This window comes from Aphidius gifuensis, linkage group LG3 (genome assembly GCF_014905175.1).
Source record: "Aphidius gifuensis isolate YNYX2018 linkage group LG3, ASM1490517v1, whole genome shotgun sequence".
Lineage (NCBI taxonomy): Eukaryota > Metazoa > Arthropoda > Insecta > Hymenoptera > Braconidae > Aphidius > Aphidius gifuensis.
Window position 1 is genome coordinate 13,337,093 of NC_057790.1, and position 16,714 is coordinate 13,353,806.

The 16,714-nt window shown below is 31.4% G+C and overlaps 1 protein-coding gene across 1 annotated transcript in view; it reads right to left on the reverse strand.

Moving 5' to 3' along the window:
• LOC122851995 (unconventional myosin-XVIIIa) overlaps positions 1–16,714 on the reverse strand; it is a 144,966-nt gene that overhangs the window by 65,802 nt on the left and 62,450 nt on the right. Inside the window, 3 exon segments of the mRNA XM_044151540.1 lie at positions 956–1,168; positions 1,264–1,422; positions 5,399–5,413. Coding sequence (XP_044007475.1) covers positions 956–1,168; positions 1,264–1,422; positions 5,399–5,413 — 387 coding nt within the window.

Below are 16,714 nucleotides of genomic sequence, written 5' to 3' on the forward strand. Positions count from 1 at the left end.
TGCATGCGCTAGTTTTTATATAAATTTGCTCCTTTATATATAAAGGAATTAGGTGGACCTTCGTCGAAAAATTCTCATTTTCGATTTGAAGAATACCTGAATACCTGAATCATTTATCATGAATGAATAAATTCTGACTGATAAAAAATATTATTTCTCTTATCAAATTTATTTGGTGGACTTATGTAATAATATAAAAGTATTACATTTGAGTATGCAATGGTGGGATATATATAGATAGTTGATACGCATGAAATTTGTATAAAAATTAAATAAAATGAGGTCTAAAATAAATATTAATATTAATATTTTATAATAGTTTATAATGCATGTACGGACAAATCGGTATATTTAATGAATGTTGCTAAATAAATACAAGTGATTTTACCACCGGATCGTCTAAAGTATGTCTCAATATTGAATACAATTGGGACTCACAGATGGAGCGAATGTGGTTCTGTTGGTAAAAATAAGGAAACAGTTAGGCCAAAATGAAAGGTTGTCATTCCCCTTAATAATATATTGATTTATTTCTTCCGAATTTTTTTTGCATTTTACTCAATACTATACATTGATTGTTTATTTTGTATTTATATAGATCTTTTCTTCTAAAAAAAGCAAACGTCGAACCGAAAAAGAATTGTTTTTAGTGTGAGTATATCCTATTTCGTGTGAAGATAGTCTTTACTCGTTCTGATACATTTTTTAATTTTTCGTAATTAATCCAGGATGCACGCAGAATTGGTTTCTGGCTATAACTAAATTAAATTCTCAATTTATTCAATCATAAATTACTACAATAAAAAATTCAATAATTAGTGGATATTATTTTCCGCCGAGACGATCTTATCTTGTCTCTAAATAGGAAAATCTTCTGAAAAACGGCGATTTCTCTCAGTGTATTATTCCAAAATTTGACGAAAAAAGATATAAAAGGTAGAATAATAAGACTCACTTGGCTTTGACCAACACGATAAGAAGCTGAGTCGACATCGACCGAGAGTAACATGTTTTCAATGGTTCGCCGTTCATCGATAGGACTTCCTGGACGGACATTCGCATCATTTGAAAGTAAACCAAATTGTCTTCTAAATTCACTAAGTGGCATGTACTTGGGAAAACCAACTTTATACAAGCGCACTGCTTCTGTTATTTGACAACCACGAATCTATTGAATAATGAAAAAAAGTAAAATGTTGATTGTTGTATTTTTCATTTTTATTCGTTGATAAAATTCGTCGACAACAATTCTGAATCAGTTACCTGAGAGCGAAGTAGTGGTACGTTGATTATACTGTCATCAACGTGGTAAGGTTTCACTGTCAGTGAACTCTTATTATCCATACAGCCTGCATTGTGTTGAGGTAAAAGGCAGTGAATAAATTTTACTTTGGTTCTTCTAAGGGTCTCGATGAGGCCATCCTGGAAAAAACAAATACATGCAACGTAATCAATATTGATAGCACATTTCTTTTTTATATTAAGTTATATCATTCAAATAGAAATTTAGTAAATGAGGATATGAATTCACAATATACACTCCCTGCAAGAATCGCCAAGACTCACAACACGGGCATGCATTGGCCCATCAATGGCACCCAATGATTGGTAGCCAGGCATGGTCTATTCATGGTTCATCATTGGCAAACGACTGGCTCATTCTTGTACTGCCAATTCATGGTTCTGATCCATGGCCGAGCCTTGGCTACTTCTTAGATAGCCGATGATTGGCAAGAATGCATGAGCCAAGCCTGGCTGATTCTTTAAAGGCCATTGCTTGGTTGCCAATCATTGGCCAAGTCTTGGTGAACTTTCAATAGCTGTTGCTTGGTTGCCAATTATTGACCAATATTTGGCTGAAACATTATTGGCCAATGCATGGTTGCCAATCATTGGCCAAGACTTGACTGATTTGAACGGCTGTTACTTGGTTGACAATCATTGGCTAATCTCTAGCTCATACATTAATGGCCATTGCTTGGTTGCCAATCATTGGCCGAATCTTGACAGACTTTCATAAGTTTCGTTGTAGCCACCGTGGCCAAGTGGTAATGCTTCAGGATGTCGCACAGAAGACACGAGTTCAAGTCTAGGTAGAATCAAAAATTAGTATTGTTTAATCATAATTTCTTCTAATAATCATTAGTAGTTGGTTCAATAAAAGCCGGTCGTTAAATAATGAATAAATATATTATTTTTTTTTAAATGAAATTAATAAATCGGCCATACTTAGTTTACTCTTGGGGGACTAATGGACCATTAATGGCCGTTTATTGGCTCATACTTGGTCAATTATCAAGCCAATCTTGAGGAACATCATTGGGCCATTCATGGCAGCCGACATTAAATTACATAAATAATTTAGTTCGCACCTTATGGTGGTCGCTCACGTATATGGCAGAATACCGTCACGTGCCTGTTAGGGAAATTAATAACCTATTTCCTCCCCAATGGGTCAAGCACGAATGCCAGTCAGTTTATTTTGGAATATTCCCACCTGCACTGGTATCAAAAACAAAAAAAATGTTTCATCCTCTACCCCACTACCACCACGAGTCCAACCCAATATCGGATACATGTCAGCTCAGGTGTCTGCTCTATCATAGCAAATTTCCACCGTCCCAGCATATACATGGGGCTTGAACCCGAACCCATGGAGGAGATCACCCAGTTGCCTGAGCTCTCCCTTGTGTGGTCTTCTAAAATCGCATATCCAATTATTCAGTATACGATCTGACTGAAACCTTCCATTGTATGTTGAAAGCTCCCTTAACAAAGCCTATAAAACAACGTCATTTATTGTTCGCTTCAACAGTTCGCCGGCACGCCAGAAGGGGGTGTCGACTGTCAACTCGGTTTTAGGGGCAGTGTCGTGAACATTAAATTACAGTAACGCTTTAGGCTTGGCACATTAATGGACCATTGATGTTTGCCTTTTTTTAGCGGAAGTTCACCAAGCATCGGCCGATGAATCCATGAATGGCCCAATAGGGTTGCCCAAGATTGGCTCAATAAATGGCCCAATAATTTCCCATCTATAGCTCATTGATTAACTAAGAGTAAGCCAAGCATAAACCAACCATCAGCCATTATTGGCTTGCCATTAATGGGCCATTCATGCGCTAAGACTGGAGCGTTACGGTAATTTAATATCGGCTGCCATGAATGGCCCAATGATGTTTCCCAAGATTGGCTCGATGATAGACCAAGTATGGGCCAATAAATGGCCATTAATGGCCCATAAGTCCCTCAAGAGTAAACTTAGTATGGCCCATTTATTCCATTGAAAAAAAATATATATACTTATTCATTATTTAACAATCGGCTTTTATTAAACAAACTGTTAATGAATAATTGAAAAAATTATGATTAAACACTACTGAGTTTTTAATCTACTTGGACTTGAACTCGGGTCTTCTGTGCGGCTTCCTGAAGCATTACCACTTGGTCACGGCGGCCATCACAAAACTTATGAATAAGTTTCTGATTTGAATGAAATCAACAAAAGGCCAACCCTTGGCCGCCCTAGAGTCAGCCGAAGCTTGGTCAGTGATGGCAACGATGCGTTGGCTATTTAAGGATTTGGAGGCTTGGCCAATGTCTGGCAACCAATCAACGGCAATGGAATACCTGCTAGGTCGATGATTGGCAACCAAGCAATGACCGTTAATGTATCAGCCAGAGATTGGCCAATGATTGGCAACCAAGCAACGGTCATGGAAAGTCTACCAAGGTTTAGTCGATGATCGGCAACGAAGCAATAGCAATTAGAAGCCCACCAAGATTCGGCCGATGATTCGAAACCAAGCAATGGTCATTAATGTATCAGCCAGAGATTGGCAACTAAGTAACAGCCGTTTAAATCAGCCAAGTCTTGGCCAATGATTGGCAACCCTGCATTGGCCATTAATGTTTCAGCCTAATACTGGCGGATAATTAGCAACCAAGCAACGGCCATTAATTTATCAGTCAGAGATTGGCCAATGATAGGCGACCAAAGAACGGCCATTGAAAGTCTGCCAAGATTGGCTTATCCCTGGCAACCAAGCAATGACCATTAATGTATCAGCCAGAGATTGGCCAATGATTGGCAACCAAGCAACGACCATTGAAAGTCTACCAAGACTTGGCCGATGATAGCAATCAAGCAATGGCCATCAATGTATCAGCCAGGGATTGGCCAATGATTGGCAATCAAGCAATGGGCTTTAAAGAGTCAGCCAGACTTGGCCCATGCATTATTGCCAATCATCGGGCATCCAAGAGTCAGCCAAGGCTCGACCGATGCTCGGTTGGCTATCATTGGCCATCTAAGAGTCAGCCAAGGCTCAGCCATGGATCAGAACAAGAATGGGCAAGTCGTTTGACAATGATGAACCATGAATGGCCCATGCCTGGCTAGTAATCATTGGGTGCCATTGATGGGCCAATGCATGGCCGTGTTGTGAGTCTTGGCGATTCCTACACGGGGTCCTTAGTACACTGAAAATTATTTTTTAGCCTAGCGGGCGGGTATTGCCCTTTTGTCGCCCTAAATTCGTGGCGCAAAGTATGCCTTTGTCGCCCTACAAATTGCCCTCTCTCGCACTCAGCTCACACACAGATGATGCCTCGTCTCCAGCGCACGTGACTCGGCGTCGGCCTTCCTCGTCTACGTGCCCCGTCGACTCTGCATCATCTGTGTGTGTGCTTCGTGCACATTGCATCCTTGTTGCACAATATACACTAATTTTCCGAGGGGGAAGTCACTCCAAAATTTAGTGTACACCAGATTACAGATTACCGGTAATCATGCAATCTTTTTAATGATTACACAAGATTACTTTTTTTGTAATCACAAAGAATCCCAGTAATCTTTTATGATTACACTTAAAATTCAAAGATTTCAAAAAGATTACACGAGATTATTGAAAATTACGCAAGATTACTCACAACCACACAATATTGATATTTAAGAGAGTGGGAAGTCATTCCAAAATTTAGTGTACACCAGATTACAGATTACCTGTGATCATGCAATATTCTTAATAATTACACAAGATTACGTTTTTTTTTTCGGTAATCACAAAGATTCCCTGTAATCTTTTATGATTACACTTAAAATTCAAAGAAGAAAAAAAAAAAATAATGAAAAACGAATAAAGAAAAAAAAAATTAGTATACTATACATGTGATATACGACGTAAGATTACTGGTGATTACATGAAATTTTTAAAGATTATTGATGATTATTAAAGACTACGAAAGTACTTTAGATTACATCGATTACACGATTTTTCCGTAATCATTTCTGTAAGATTACAAGAGATTATTGAAGATTCTTCTCCCGATGTACACCAGATTACACAAGTGACTTCCCCCTCGCTATTTTCTATCTATAAAACAAAAAGTCCTTAACAATAGTAAATTTTTTCTTGCAAAAAAATGTATTTGGATTATGAGAAAATTGATTTAGAGTAAGACTAAGACTTCTTAATCCAAATCATAAAAAATTTTTTGAATCATGAAAAAAACGTCTTGGTTCAAGACAAACTGTTCGTGTTTTTAGAAGTATACTTCTTGAGTTATGAACAGAAGTTTCTTGTATCAAGAAAAACTGTTCGTGTTTTCAGAAGAATACTTCTTGGACTATGAATGGTTCTAGACATTATTGTTTAAATTCATGAATAAGTTTTCTTCATGGCGTTTTAATTAAGGCGACATGATACCCGATTCTGCCTTATCTCAGAGTGCTGCGCGCTCCATCTATAGGTCCCCTGTGCCGTTACTGGAGCCCTATACTTCGATCGGAAAGACGATTATTACCGATCGGTTAATAGACAACTCATTATTATCTGTTATTATTAACAACAATATAATAATAAAGCACATGACATTTGTCTACTTGCGACAAGCGTCTATCAATTAATTTGCTTATTATTTAAGTTTTTAATAAATTGAAATTTATTATATCATTGATCCTTTTTCGAATATTGAATTTGCAAGATGCTATATTCTGTGTTTTCCACAGTTATTATTGATTAATAATAATTATATTAATAAATTGATTCATTTATTCGTTCTCGAATCTCAAATATTACGACATCTTTAATTCTGTATTTACCACAGTTATTATTTATCAATAAATATAAAAATAATAATATCAATCTATTAACTCATAGACTGACGTCATTTTGAACTTTTTTTTTTACAAACTCATTATACTTCTAATGAATGAATTGATGTTTTTCCACGTAACTTAGTTTCTAATCCTTTCCCTTTCCCTTTCAAAAGTGATTAAAAAAAAAAAAAATAATTCAACAGTTAATATTATGACTGCTACGAAAAAATCAGCTCATGAGTTCGTCTGGAATATATTAAAGTATGCCAGTATGAAGAAAGATGTCAACTAGAAATGTCAAGTAAAAATCTATCATCGATAAAAATCTATTGAAGCGGTCAAAACAGAAATCGGTAATAATCGTTAATAATGCTAATGAATAAAGTGGAAGTGTCACACAACATATCAATATTATTTATCCATTTTTTGTGACACGGTTTTGGAAAAAAATAGCTTGTCTACATTAGACGGTGCTTTTATTATTATCTAATGAAAAAAAAATTGTCATTTTCAACAAATATTTTAGATAGAAATTTAATTAGTAGAAGTCGTTCTAACCCAAGAAATGGATTAACTACTCCAACAAATATTTCAGATAGAGATTCAATGAGTGAAAGTCGTTCTAGCTCGAGAAATGGATCAACTAGTCCAACGAATAACTTTGACCGAAGAAGTTCAAATCAACAGCAATTATTGTTTAGATTACAAGAGGCTGTCGAAGATGAAGACCAACTTTTTGGCTTCGAGTATGCAGATGCAAATGTAAGTTAAATATATTTATTGTTTTTTAAATAAAATTAAAAAACTATACTGATATATAATTTTTTATGTTTATTTATTAGATGATTCACTTGGGAAAAAATATTTTTTGTATTGAAAATATTTTAAAGACGATTCACTCCCAGAGAAGAAGATTTCTAATTGAGACTGACGTAATATTGTCATTTTGCTTGTCATTAAAAAGTCATTAAAGCTTATACTTAAAAACTCATGTCTTAAAAAAAAAAAAAATAACAACAAATGGATTGTTAATATAAGATAATGAGAATATACTTATGTTATTTTTATAAGCTTCAAAAAATATTTTCTTAATTAATAAAATATAATATAACAAATATATGTCGTTCCGTTTAATATAAATGTTTAGTAATGCATTTTGATGTTAATTTTATTTTAAATTAATTTTTTTTTATTTTTAAATCATTATATCGTTGAAGATAGTTGTTTATCTTCATATAAATTTCCAGATCGTTCGACATCATAATTCTCATATAGATCGTTGACGATAGACAGACATCGTTGGAGATCGTCAGTGATAGTCACTGATGCGGACAAAAGCGACATCTTCAACGATCTTCCATGGACGATCTTTGAAGATCTTCAAAGATCACTTTTTTTTTTCCCAGGTTGATATGATGAATACATGAATTTTTAGTTATATTTCAAAAAAATATTTTAGCTATTTACAAAAAAAAAAAAAAAATTGGGCGTTTTTATTATAATATTATTACTTGTATCGAGATCGTTATCGTAAGAAAATGCCTAATTTTTTTTTTTTTTTTTTTTTTTATCCAGCAGATTATTCAACTTTATACTTCAAAATTTCATCAATCTATGTTTTTTTTCGATTTCACTTATTTTGTTTGTATATAAATAAACAATACTTTATATTTGTGATTTTTTTATTTCAAATTAACCGTAAACACCATGATAACTAAGGTTGAAAGTAAATAGAATTTCCAACTATACGATTTTCGAATTTTTGGTCTCATATAAGAGCAAGAATAATTACCTGTTTTACCACAGACGATAAATCAAATAGAAATTTCAAACAAGCACTGTAAAAAAAAATTCTGCAAAATGTAACTTTTTGTTTTAACGAGTGCAAATGCTCCCGAGCACATTTCGATAATCCAAACCAGATTCTTCTACCGTGACTTAGCAATGTGGTGTTTTTCTCGTCATTTAAAATATCCCATAATAAAAAGTACATGAGTAGCCTCGCTTCGAGGCATTTCATTGGTCGCCATTTATATACTCACACACTCACAACCAAGAAGACTAGAAATACTATTAGAAATAAATGATCAACTGATTTTGAGAAAGAAAAAATTTTTACAATATATGTATAAAATATTTTAAGAAGACATCTAAAATAAAATAACTAAGTGCCTATAGTGAGATAGGTATTTTTTTTGTTTTTCTTTAAGCTAGTTAAATGAAGTGACAGAAAGATGTATTAATAAAAATTTGAACAATTACATGTAAAAAAAATAAAACCAACCAGCCTATCGGGATGTGATGAAACTTTTGATTCAAGGGCCTCATAATTTTGTCTCTGATACGTTAACGCGCGATGGTTCAGGGGTAACGCACTGGCTTTTAAAAGTATACGTTTGATAGGTTTAGATTAGGCAGAGGTTCGAGGCTCGGTTAGGACAAAAAAAAAAAACAATTAAATCTTCAAGTGTAAAATAAAATAAGTCCTGAAAAAAAAGAAAAAATAAAAAAATAATTTTTTTTACGGAGGCTAGGAGCCATAGGCTCAGCCGCAGTCTTGAATTCATCGGCGAAAAAAAATAAACGCTCATAACTTACGAACTAAGTAACCGAGAGACTTCGTACTAGGCTCAAAAGAAGCGCATTAAAAAACTCTATCACCCGCGTAATAAATTTTGCTCTATTGATAATAGTTTTTAATCAAAAAATTAAAATGTAAATTTTGAAAAAATTTTTTTTCTTACTTAAAAATTTGTGGTGTCTAAACTATACATCAGAGAGTATTTATCACCAAAGGTTTTTTGTTCGTAAATCTTTTCTGTTTTATATTTCATTATTCTTAAATTATTATTTATGTAACTTAAAATAGTACATACATTTTTATGTGAAAATTTTACAAGTTATAAAAACGGCGCAATAAATAACTCGACGTAAAATCATAGTAGAGACTTCGTATTAGGCTCAATTTATGTGTCTCAGAAAACTCTATCGCCCGCTTTGCAAAATCTCTTTCCATTTATAATAGTTTTTTGAGAAAAAAAAAAAAAACTATAAAATTGAAAAAAAAAATTCCGATAATTAATTTTTTTTCTCGAAAACCGTTGATGAGAGAGAAAAAAACCCCGAGAGCCGTCACTAGATTTTTTTGAGGCGCATAATTTGAGCCTAATACGAACTCCCTATCTTGATTATAACAAAAGTTATGGCTCGCCGAAAAAAAACTGAAAAACGGCGCAATGAATAACTCAACGCGAAATCAAAAGAGAGACTTCGTATAAAACTTATATTATGCGTCTCAAAAAACTCTATCGCCCGCATAATGGGTTTTTTCCTCTATCTATAATAGTTTTTGAGAAAAAAAAAAAAACTTCAAAATTTGACAAAAAATTCGGATATTTAATTTTTTTGCTCGAAAACTGTTATTGAGAGAAAAAAAAACCCCAATGCCGACACTAGATTTTTTTAAGGCGCATAATTTGAGCCTAATACGAACTTCCTATCTTGATTATAACAAAAGTTATGACTCGCCGAAAAAAAAATAAAAAAAACGGACCAAAAAATGTCATCATAGAGTTGAAATAAAATGTTTATAAGGCTCCAAAAAAAGCCTTGATTCGAGTAATGTTATTGTTGATAAACCATTAAATTATATTTCAGCAATAATTTGAAATAATCATGGCCCTAGCCGGAGTATTGAAAATTTTTAATTTTCAACGGGAAACGCGGGCTACACGCCCCAACGAACGTTACCAGGTCTTTTTTTTATTTTCATTTCTTTTAATCAAAAATAAAAACAATTTTCTATTAATTTAATCTATAACTTCCTCAAATTAAACGACTTACCCATTAAATTAAATGAAATGTCGCTCAATTTTAGCAAGTCCTGTCTTGATTAGATCGCTTTTCTGCTTTAAATTGATTCAGAATTTTTTTAAATTAATTGATAATTTCCTCTAGTTAAACGACTTACCCATTGAATCGAATCAAATGTTGCTTAATTTTAGCAACTTGTGTCTTAACAAGATCACTTTTTGTTTAAAATTGATTTATAATTTTTTTGAATTAATTCATTTATCATTTTTATAAAAACAATTTTCTATTAATTTAATCAATATTATCCTTAAATTAAACGATTTACCCATTAAATAAAATCAAATGTCATTTAATTTTAGCAACTTTTGTCTTAACTAGACCGCTTATTCGCTTGATTTAAAGGATATTTTTCCTTCCTTTTTAGCAAAGTTTCTCTTAAATTAATTCTCTTTTCTCTTAAATAAAAAAAAACTGTCTTAAATTAAAGCAAATAAATTACTTTAATTAAAAAATATTTTGTTCAAATTAATACATTTTTTTTTTAAATCAAAGCCTAAAATTTTCAAGCAAAATTTTGCTATATTTTAGCAACTTTTTCTCTCAGTGTATCAAATTAGCCTAAGTTGATGGAATTAGAATAAACTGTTATATGGATTTTTTTGGAGTTTTTTTGGAGAATATTGGAGTGAAGTTATCTTTTTTTGGGAATTAATAGTTTAATTAATATCAATTGATTAAGACTTAGTGGTGCAGGCAGCCTGAACTTTTTTTTTCAACTTATTTGAGTTTTTTTTTCTTCAATCGATAGATAATTCTTTGGAGAATTATAATAATATGCATGCAAAAAAAATTCCATTAAGAATTCTTTTTATCATTAAAAAATATTATAACTTTTCAATCGTTGCCATGCGCTGATTAATCATATCGATGCATTGCGCATCCCTACTCTAAATTTTTCCCTCATGCACTCTATCCCACTATATCATATTTCTGGTTTTTGAAGATTATTTATAAAACAATAAATAATAAAATGAAGAACTCCCAATTGGATTTTTTTGCATATTATAATTCTTCAAAGAATCATCTATCGATGGCAAAAAAAAAAATTAAATAAGTCGAAAAATAAAAAGGTTCAGGCTGCCTGTACCCTTAAATTTTATTTAATTAATAACAATTAAACTAAGAACTCCCAAAGAATTTCAACTTCACTCCAATATTCGTCAAAAAAACTCCAATTGAATAAGTGTAACAGCTCATTCAATTCCATCGATCTTAGGCTGATTAGATGGGAACAAAAAATGCCATGGAAAAATTTTTATAAATAAAAGTATTAAACAAAATGGTTTGGAAAAAATGTTATTATTTTGAATTCTTTTTTTTTGTGTGAAAAAATTTCATTAATTTTTTTGTCATAGACAGTGGGTTGACGAGAGCAGCCACTTGCGGCCGCCGACAACTCTATCGTATGAATAATAAAGCCAGCCCAAATAATATAATTTTCTGAGGAAAATTTTTGCGTAAAAGTTAAAAAATAAAGTAAGATTTTTATATACATGTATAAGATAAAACCAGCGAACTACCTCAGCGATACTTTTTAGAAAACAGCCTTGAGCATAGTTCAGAGATTTTTTAAAGGCTGTTTTCATATCATTAGAAGCAGCCGTGTGGCAGCACGGCCATAGGTCTCGTTAATATATGGGGCATTCTGAGTCACTTCAGCTGGTCATCTGCCTGACCCTCACGGATTGAGTTGAAAATTTTTTTATATGTTGTTTTTGGCTTTTTATGCAGCCTGAATTTTTTCGGAAATTTTGTGACGTCTTTTAGCCGGTAAAGTAGAGTGTTTTAATGTTAATTCTCTTCTTTCATAAAAAAAGCCCCAATTTAAATACATGAAATTTTTTCCATAAAATAAGGTACTCAATCCACGTATATACAATTAAAAATTAGAGTGGGCCGAGACGTTTATATGCTTTTTTTTTTTTTTTTCAATTTTTTTTTTTCAAAATTTTTTGAAAAAAAAAAAATAAATAAATTTTTAAATACAAAAAAATAAAACAAAATTAAAACATATCTTGGTAAAATTTCATTTTCGGCATATTTTAAAACTAGAAAGTGGAAAATTTCACGAACATTGCGTTAAAAATTGTAATTTTTCACTTTTTAGTTTTAAAATATGCCGAAAATGAAATTTTACCAAGATATGTTTAATTTATTTTATACAACATTAAAACATTTTTTCAAAATTTTGAATGGCGCATTCGAACTCTAGCTGCCGTTACCTTTATGAAAAAGCTATTAAATAACATTTAAAATTGAGACTTTCTCGAGAAAACGCTGGCTGCAAAATTTTCAAAAATTCAGGCTGCATAAGCAAAAACATATAAAAAAATCAACTCAATCGAGAGGAAGGTCAGGCGAACTGACTGAAATATAAAATTACTTCGAGTCTGGCCACTAAGCTATAAGGTGCGACCGAAATCAACTTTTTAAACTTGTATTGGTGACGTGGGTTTGCCACCCTACAAACCAGTCATATATATACAGAGTGTCCCATTTTAATTTATCAATGGATTTTTTTCGAAAAATATAGCTTAAATTGTAAAATGTTTCAAGTAAAAGTTGTAAGGTTTGGAGGGGGACGAAGAAAAAAAAAAAATTCGAAAAATCCAAAATGGCGGAGTTTCCGGTATAAACATAGTTTTTTTAAATGGATACTGCACTTTTTTTTTGCACCAAAATGTTTTCTACATCAAAACTAACACTTTTCATTTGAAAAATTTTTGATAAAATCACTTTTTTTCGGGCCGATTTTATCTGTTTATGGATTTTCCTGAAAAAATATGGCTTTAATTAAAAAATGATATTTAGAAAAGTTGTAGCGCCCAGAAAGACGAAAACGAAAAAAGGGTCAAATTACGAGAGTAAGAAAAGCAAGACTGTATATAAAATTGATGAATGTATAAACACATCGTCAAAAGCAACAATAAAATTGTTCAAAAAGAATCATATAAATTGGAGAAAAATCAACGATAAATCTTGTGAGTAAATATAATAAATCAAAATAATAAATTTGGATACCCGTGGATACAAGTGTTGGGCACGTCATATTTCATCAGAAAATGAATAATAATAAAAATAATTATTTAAATATTAAAAATAAATAGTACACGGAGAAAAATTTTCAGCAAATTTTGCTATGGCGCCATATCATTGAGGGTCTATCTTCTGACTATTAAAATATTTACTATCATGTTAACAAAAGAAAACAATTTTTGCTTTGAAAAATTGAAATGTACCATAGCAATTTATATAATGTTTTTTTTTTTGCTATGTTCAGAAAAAAAATTACAACGCATTAAGAAATTTTTACCGAGGCCAAATTTATAAGTTAAAATAATCTAGCCTAAAAATTACATTGTACCATAGCAAAATATATTTATTTTTTTTTTTTGCTTTGTTATTCATAAAATTTTACGTTGTTGCTGTGGACAAAATTAAAATGATCCTCTGAAAATTTACAATGTGCCATAGTAAAAATTTAATTCTTTTAGAAATCCTATAGGTGTCACTGATAAATACAAAGCAACATGGTTAAAATTACAATGGGCCATAGCAAAAGCAATGACAGACTCAGAAATATCAACCAACCCCACTTTTTAGCCGACTGCGCAGGCGTGTCTTTGCTTATGTTTAAGTTGTTAATGAAAAACAAACAAATGTTAGCTTTTGTAAATGTTGTTGTGGCGCAGCGGATAACGCGTAGGATTTCTGTTCGGAAGGTTCGGGGTTCAAACCCTGGTTTAGGTTAATAAATGAAATAAAATAAAATAAAATAAAAAGAAATAAAAAAAAAACAAATAAATAAATTACAGATATTGACAATAAAAAAAAAATTTTTTATAATATTTTCAATAAATGGAATAAATTTTGCGTTTGACCATAACAAAAATTACTATGGTACACAAAAAAAAAAATAGCCACGCCCACACGATATTTTGCTATGGCCCATATGAAAATATCATGAAACCGATAGATGGCGCAGCTCAGCTATGGGCCATTGTAAAATTGGCTATGTTTTTTTCGTAAAAAAAAATAAAAAATTCTCTCCGTGTAGTAATAATTCAAATATTCAAAAATAATAATAATAATAATGTAAATAGTGAAAACAATAATAATATGTTAAGAAAAATCAATTGTATGATAAGAATAATATTTGAAAATTAAACAAAATATTTTACTGGAATAAATATTTTGTTATAAATAGTTGTATAGTAAATGTACTTAAAATATTGGAATAATTGCTTCCACATGAGATAAAAATAAAATAAAAATGGAAAAAATAATAGCAGGGTTGATGATAGGATGGCCAGCATACGGGCCAACAATGGTTGAAAAGTCTGAGGTTCATGATCGAAGTACAATATTTAAAAAAAGAGATATTATTGAAGAATCAATAGAGATAATATTTGAAACGAGTCGGCCGTGTTCGGCTTCGCCGAACTTGGTTGTATATTTATTTTTGATTCTTCAAAAAATTAAAAACAAAAGAAATATGTATGTAGAAAAAATTCAATTTCTACATTCTGATAAACCGGACAACATAAGGAACCAATGCATTTTTTTATTTCTTTTCTTCTCGATAAAATATATTGTTTCATCAAAAAAAACCCAGGAGATGATGAAAAAATTCAACTTCGACATCCTGGTGAACCGAAAACCAACACTACAAACTAAAGCAATATTTTTTAATCTCTTCTTTCTGAAAAAATATATTTAATAATGAGAAAAACCCTGAAGATAATTGGGGAAATCATTTTGACTTCCTGGTGATCGTAAAAGGTAACCTGGATGATATTTTCATGGAGATAAACCCTCCTGAGCACAAACTAAATATCTATGTTAAATTTCATGTAAATTGCCCAATAGTTTGCGTAAAACTGCGTTTCCAAGGATCCGGCCCTGTCTTTTTATTGTATAGAAATAATGAACATAGAAATATTTATGAAAGCAATAATTGAATTTGTAAAAGAAGCCAAATTTATTGCAGCTACTGTAAAAGGACTGGAGGTGATTCATAAAATATTTCAATATGCCAGCGTGTGGTTGTGTGAATCACATTTCTATATATTAAGATTCATGCTATGCAATATAAATTGCAATTCATACGATGAAGAATATCATGAAATACATCAACATCAAGAGGTTAGTGAGCTAACAAAAAATATACAAGATTATGAAGAAAAAGTGAAAATTGTAAATAAGATCAATAAGCAGCAGGGGGATAATACCTTAAAAGATGTTAATTATATTGAAAAAAAAGTTGTGATCAACAAAATGAAGCAATTGTTGTTGATAATAAAAATATAAATAAATCAAATGTTGTGTATAATCATATTGAAAATTGAGATCAACAAAATAAATTAAATATTGTTGATAATGATCATCAGCAAAATAAAATGGATGTTGTTGATGGTGAACGTAAAAATGAAAATATATTGTTGTATAGGATGGCGGATAAAGAGGCCGAATTATTAAAATTAAAATGTGAGATAGAGGAGTCGAAACAAGCACGAGCACAGGTTGATGAAAAAATCAAATATACGGAAGAAATAAAGAATTGTCACCAAAATAAATAACATGCTGATAGTAACATGTGTAAAAATGATAATGATTCAAACGTTGTAACTAATCATATTGAAAAAATAAATTATCAAAATAAATTAAATGTTGATGATAATAATTATTATTTTAATGTTGCCTAAAATACATGTAAAAATCAAAATAAAGTCAAGGTTGAAAATAATAATCACAGTAATAATATTGAAAGAATGAATATTTATCAACAATATAAAACAAAATTTGTTGAGAATAAACATAAAAATATATTTAGCCTAGTAAATTTTACTGATCGATTTCTTTATATTTTATCGCCAATTCTAAAATCGCCAATAACTTTTTTGAAAATAAAATAAAGAAACAGAAATTTTCTATAGATCGGGAGCCTATTTTTTTGTCCTCTATATATTTCGCGATTATTGCCAGCCCTTTTCCCCCAAAACCGTTACGCGCCGCGAAAAAATAAAAAAATAAAAATTCGTGGCCGGAGAAATTATCAATGACTTTTTTAGAAATAAAAGAAAACAGAATATTTCTATAGATCGGGAACCTATTTTTTGTCATTTATGTTTTTCGCGATTACAGCCACCCTTTCCCTCCAAAACCGTTGCGCGCCGTGAAAAATAAAAAAAAACTTATTTATTCAACGATTTCCTTTGCATTTATCTTGAAAACAATATATTAATATTTTAAAATTATCAATTATTATTTTCAATTTTAAAATATTATAATATTAAATTTTATTTAAAATTCTCAGAATTTCGCCCTGGGGTGCGGTACGAATGAAAGGAGATAGAGAATCCGCGACCCTTTTTTACAATCGGCTGGCATTTTTATCTATATTTTCAATTGCGATTTCCCGCTTAACCCTTCGGAACACGCGAAAACCCCGGATAAATAATTTTTATTTTTTTTTTCCCTCTAAAAAAATTTTCACGCAATTTTCATTATCACCCTCAAATTTCCTACCCTCGAATTAGTTCGTGCGATTTTTTTCATAACTTTTGTCACAAATGTCCGCCAACGGTCTAGATTGACTGGACTAATAAAAGGTTTTGTTGAAAACGGAAGTGTCTCAATATGAGACACTGTTAGGTCTTGTTTTATAACAGACTTGGTTTGCTTCAAAAAGAAATTTTCTTAATTTTAGACACTTTTTGTTTCGATGTAAATACTTGTACG